The sequence below is a fragment of the Myotis davidii genome, unplaced genomic scaffold, assembly GCF_000327345.1.
Source record: "Myotis davidii unplaced genomic scaffold, ASM32734v1 scaffold37, whole genome shotgun sequence".
Classification (NCBI taxonomy): Eukaryota; Metazoa; Chordata; class Mammalia; order Chiroptera; family Vespertilionidae; genus Myotis; species Myotis davidii.
Genome location: NW_006289395.1, coordinates 4,944,954 through 4,950,804, shown reverse-complemented (window position 1 = coordinate 4,950,804; position 5,851 = coordinate 4,944,954). Strand labels below are relative to the sequence as shown.

The 5,851-nt window shown below is 45.3% G+C and overlaps 1 protein-coding gene across 1 annotated transcript in view; it reads right to left on the bottom strand.

Annotated features, from left to right (window-relative positions):
• Positions 1 to 5,851, bottom strand: part of MYOCD (myocardin) — a 41,656-nt gene that overhangs the window by 3,507 nt on the left and 32,298 nt on the right. Inside the window, 5 exon segments of the mRNA XM_015562546.1 lie at positions 172 to 229; positions 2,145 to 2,273; positions 3,256 to 3,399; positions 5,497 to 5,663; positions 5,665 to 5,845. Of these exon segments, the coding sequence (XP_015418032.1) occupies positions 172 to 229; positions 2,145 to 2,273; positions 3,256 to 3,399; positions 5,497 to 5,663; positions 5,665 to 5,845 (679 nt within the window).

Sequence of the window (5,851 nt, the reverse complement as noted above, 5' to 3'; positions counted from 1 at the left end):
TGTATGTGTCTTCCGATGGTCGTAGGTGACCCCTGTGAAAGGTTCATTCAACCCCCAAAAGGGTCACTACCCACAGGTTGAGAACCGCTGCCATAGACTTTTCAGTCCCATTTACAGTGAGCACCTGGGTTTACTCCCTAGGCAGGATGGGCGGAACACGGGCAGTCTTACCTCCACTTTCAATGAGGACATCCAGGAGTTCGTCCATCTGCTGACTGCGAGTCATTTGCTATTATGAATTAACCAAAGGAGGACAGAGAAGTCAGAAGGTGGCTCCCTCTTCGATAGGAAATCATTAGAAGCAGTGCCACATATTTTTGAACTAGGTTTGGCCAGTTATATTTTTAATTGTGGTAAAATACACAAAACATAAAATTTATCATCTTAACCATTCCTAAGTGTACAGTTCAGTGATATTAAATACATTCACATTGTTGTGCAACGATCACCCCTATCCACCTCCAGAACTGCTCTCATCTTGCAAAAGTGAAACTCTGTCCCCATTACTCAACAACTGCCCATTCCATTCTCCTCCCTGGCCCTGGCAACCACCATTCTACTTTCTGTCCCTATGAATCTGACTACTCTAGATACCTTATATAGTGGATTCACATTTAGTATTTTTCCTTTTGTGACTGGCTTATTTCACTTAGCGTAATGTCTTCAAGGCTCATCCATGTCAGACTTTCCCTCCTCATTAAGGCTGAATAATAGTCATTGTATGTATATACCACATTTTGTTTATCCATTCATCCATTGATGGACACCTTTTGGCTTTTGTGAATAATGCTACTATAAACATAGGTGTAACTGGTTTTTGGCCCCTTATCACATTTTGAAGTGAATATGGCCTAAGAATGTGGCTCATATTTCCCTAGTTCCTCATTGCAATAGTCTGTGGAACTTGTCAACACATGTAGGGACTGGACCCCTCCCCTCTGGCTCATCGGCATTAAGTAGAGTCTTATTAATGGAAATCCACTTTGCTTGGCCTTTTTCTTTTCTTTTTTTCTTTTCTTTCCTTTTCTTTCAAAACGGTGATATTTACAGATATCAGGTTGATATTTACAGATACCAGGGAAAGGGAATGGGGAGAACTAAGACATCTATTGATCTCACTCCTCTGAGAGTCCAGTCCCAATAAACACAGGTGTCAATAATCAATACAGATGGGAGCACTGTTCCAAGAATGAGTCATTCTCCAGGCCAGGAGGCATTAGATGCCTACAGGATCTGGCAGGTAATGCAAATGGTCCCAGTGTGGAACAGGAGAGAGGGTGGAGTGTTGAACCCATGCTATGGGTCAAGAAGGCAGTGGATCCTGTGCCTCAGGTGACTGTTTTCTGAAAGAAATGGGGCCTCAGTGTAGACACATCCCCTAATTTTTCCGAAATGAGAAAGCCTATTTTTGCATAAAATCTCCTACATATTTAAAAAACTCTCTGAGCCAAGTAAAACCTAACTGTAGGCTGATGTGATTTGTGGAATCCAGTATGCAGAAGCGATATAGATCTTTTCTGGACTGAGCACATATCAAGGGCTAGCTGATACTTTATCCAAACTCAAGCCATTTGGAAAATAAGACCATTAATTGCTTTTCTTTTTGTACCTTTTCTTTTGAAAAATTTCAAACACAAATGAACCTCTGTTATTATCCAGCTCCATAACCATCAATATATTGCCAGGAACAGTGAATTTTGAAGCTAGGAAGAACCCTAGGAAATGTCATACTGACCACTGCTCTCATATATTGGAGGACCCATCTGCTGCCTGGACATTTGGTATTAGAATGGTAGAGGTAAGTGTTATATCATTTGGAATCATTACAAAGGAGATATTGGCCCTGTTTCATATAAGAGAAGTTGAGTACTTGCCCAGTTTTAGTGGCAGTGCAGCTGTCTGGTGGCTGAGCTGGCACTAAGTCCAGTCATCTGGGTACCCAGACAAACCTCTTCTCTCTCTTGGCCTCACACAGCTTACATACACATCAGCACCTTTCTATAGTTAGCATCTAGACACTGTCCATTCTGGTGGGAGGCACCAGATGCTCTCAATACCAGAATCCACATGCATGAGCCCATGTAAAAAAAAAAAGGGCAATTCAGCTAGCCTATTCTTCGATAAAGAACAAATCATGTGCTTACCTGCTTTACTGCATCTTCATAGGATGGAGGCTGTGTTATCTCTGCAACTGTTGAAGTTGACTTAGGAAATGTTGGGGATGGAATTGAAAACTTTGGTCCTGCTTTCTCAGAAGACTGCAAACCAGCCATCTGTGTGAGTCAAATGCAGAAACAGACAATTCATGTGTCAGATCTGGTACTGATTCTGTAATGGAAACTATGGGCTAAATTTTGGAAAAATAGACTTAAGGGAAAAAAGAGAGTGAGGACTAAGAAAATAAACCCAGTAGATAAACAATAGTATATATCACTATGGACTTATTGCTGGAGGCATTTTAGAATGGGAACCTCACAGATTCATTTCTCACTCCAAGGTGCACCCTCTTCTGTTAGGAGAAAGCAAGATGAGAAAAGGAAATAAAGTGAGAGTCCAGTCCAATCCTAAGAAGTCCACCACCCCTGGAGTTTTCATAGTAACTTATCCCCCAGCTGTTCCATTCGTGGCTGGTGCCTTTGCAGAGAGCTGCAGGCATGACTGGGAGAAGCTCTTGGAGACCAGCCTCGTGCACCGAGGGTGTCCTGTGGATAGGCCATTCCAGGGTCTCTGTCTCCAGGGCCCTGGCCCCAGCAGGCAGGATGCAGCACTTCTGTGTTGGCCATCACACTTGCTCCTTATCACCTCCTCCCTGCCCTTGGACTCTCCACATCCTTCACATCCCTGACTGCTTCCACCTGTTGAAATGCATCATCTCTTCCTTTTATTGCAGGGCTATTGCACTGTGACCCAACTTTCTGGATCCCTCTGATCCTTTCCACAGATCCATGTATTTCACTTTCTCCACCAGTATGTCCCACACTCCCCTATTTCAGCTTCACTGAAACCGGTTTGTTCACCACGGTGTCTCACAAACATACCAGGGTCATGTTATTCACCATGACTTCTGGAATAACGCTGGGAAATGACTTCTTGAAGTACCTCCTAACTTGTATCATTACATCCATTTAAGGCTTGTTTCTACCTAAAATGTCATTTATCTCTGCCATTGAACCTCATCATTGGGATGAAAAGGATCCACAGAAGAAAGAAGAGGCAAAGTCAGTGCCAAGTTTAAACCTTTTCCCAGATGCCCACCTTTTGCTGTACACCTGGGCTTTGGGGACAAGGATTGCCCATAGCACCATGACTGCTGTCTGCCTGGGCTCCAGAGAAAGGGGGGTGGAGGCCAGAAGGCTGGGGGGAGAAGCTTGCAGGATGGCCCTCGTGTGCCCCTGAGTTCTGTAGAAAGAAAGAAGCACAACTCAAGCGACCATCAGTGGCATTCTTGAGAGCAGCCTTTGTTAACACCTGGCCCTGGTAAGTTCCATTACCAAAGTCTCAGTTCTGGCTTTTATGTATCACCTACTGCTCAAAACGTTCAGGGGCTCCTACATATCCACAGCATAGGGTTCCACTTCTCCCCAACATTACTGTTCAAGACTTTAGTCAAGTACTAGTTCCTGCTGCAAGTTTTAAGCTCCACTAATCTCTTTATGAGCTACCCTCAGCATGCCCTGTACATGCTACCTCCCTATCATTTTTTTTCCCCTCATGGAATGCCTTTTTGCAAACTCTCCGTTTTGAATGCTATACTTCCTTTTAAGTCTACCCCCTTCTCAAAGCCTTACTGGACTTTTCTAGCCCTTCATGATCAATCTGCCACCCCTACCCCCACCGCAATGTCATAGACACAAGTCAGTAATGTTATTCTGGATTGCTCAATATATTTTTATCAAGCGATCACTCATGCCTTCAAAGGGTGCTTTGTAAACTGTAAATCACTGTACAAATGTTGCTTCTTCTGGAGAGTATCGATATCGTTAGAACTGAATGTGCAGAGCTATGTGAAAAGAGCTGTGTTCACCATTGTTGCCCAGGACACGATGTATTCAATAAATGTTGTCATTGATGATGATAATGCATTTAAGTCCCAAATCCTCCCAAATGGGTGTGTATCATTGCTCCACTGGGTTTGCAAAAATGTCTCCTCATTACCTATGGCCACACCTCACACTCCCGGGGTAGAGAACAGTCAGTGTGAAAGGAGCATGTGCTTTAGAATCAGATAATCCCAGGTTCACCTCCCGGAGCCACACTTTCCCCAGCAGCAAATAAAGAATAATGAACCGGAGCCCAAAAGGTTGTTGTGACAATGAACAAGATTACTCATATACATATACATACACATGTATGTGGCAGGAGTGCAATTAATGCCAATTTTCTTCCTACTCCCTTTCTAACGCCATAGCGCTCAGAATCTTTTCATGATGTGATGCAAGCATGACAAACTTGCAGCCTGCCAGCCGGGAGTTTGACATGCTCGATGTAACCTTTTCTCAGACTTAGAGAGATATTCCTAATAATTCTTTGTTTTCATAGACAAAGTCAAGTCTTTGATGATCACCTTGGTCTAGTCTTTGAAACAGTTACTCTTCTGAGCCGTCTCCTACAATTCTGCTCTCATTCTACCCCAGGCACACCGGCTTTCCACCTGATGCTTGAACATTCCATGCACACTCGCTCCTCAGGGCCTTGGCACTTGCTGTTCCTACTTTGTCTAGAATGCCTGCACCCCAAATATTCACAAGACTTTCTCCTTCACTTCTTGAAAGCTTTGCTCAAATGTCCCTGGCCCTTTTACTTAAGGTTGCAAGTTTCCAAACTCCTCACCCCCCTTTCCTGCTTTCTCTCTATAAGATGTATCATCTTCTAATACATTATATATTTTATATATTTCTTAAATTTACTGTCTCCCCATGAGAATAGGGATTTTTTTTTTTTTGGTTAGTTCAGAATTAGTCCCAGGAGACTGGAAGAGGGTCTGGGCTGGCACACAGTAGGTGCTCAGTAAATATTTGCACTCTGCAGACCAACCACACAGAGACCAGTAAGGTCTGGTAACTTCCCGTCGGCTCTTGGAATGAATTGGTTGGGCCTATGCTGAGGCGTGGTGCCAAGGAATCCTAAAACAGAGTTTGGCAATGTACAGCCCTGGGAGCCAAACCTGATTTTGCAAATAAAGCTTTATTGGAACGCAGCCACGTGCACTTGTTTATACGTTGTCTGCAGCTGTTTTCATGCTACAGGGGAGAGTTGAGTAGTTGTGACAGAGACCATAATGCCCCCAAAGCCAAACATATTATCCATCTTTTTACAGAAACAGTGCACCAGCCTCCCTCCCAGAGAAGCAAGTCCGCCTACTCTGAAGGCCCCAGAATCTTGGTGTCGGGGAGGTGCTGTTGGACTTGGAAAGTTCCAACACCAGCTCTCAGCTCTGCAAATCCACACCCCGCTTCCAGAAAGGGGGTGCAGCGGGTGTGGCCAAGGAGTTCTTACCTGTGCAGTACACACCTGGGTGCTGGCAGGTGAGGAGGCCCCGTGCCCTTCTCCCTGAGCAGCTGCGGACGAAGGTAGGAAGTAATGGTTGTTCGGCGATGGGGGCAAGCTGATGTGCTGCGGGCTTTTCACGGCCCCGAGCGGCGAGTGCTGCGGCGAGCACTGTGGAGGCCGTGTCCTCCTGCTTGATGGGCGCCCCCAGGAAGGGCGGCGGCTCCTGCTCGGCGGCGCCCTTGCTCCGCTTCTGCTTCTGCAGCTGCAGCCGCAGCTCCTCCACGTGCCGCTGCTCCTGCTGCAGCTTCCAGGTGAGCTCGTTGATCACCTTCTGCTTCTCCACCAGCATCTTGTCCTTCTC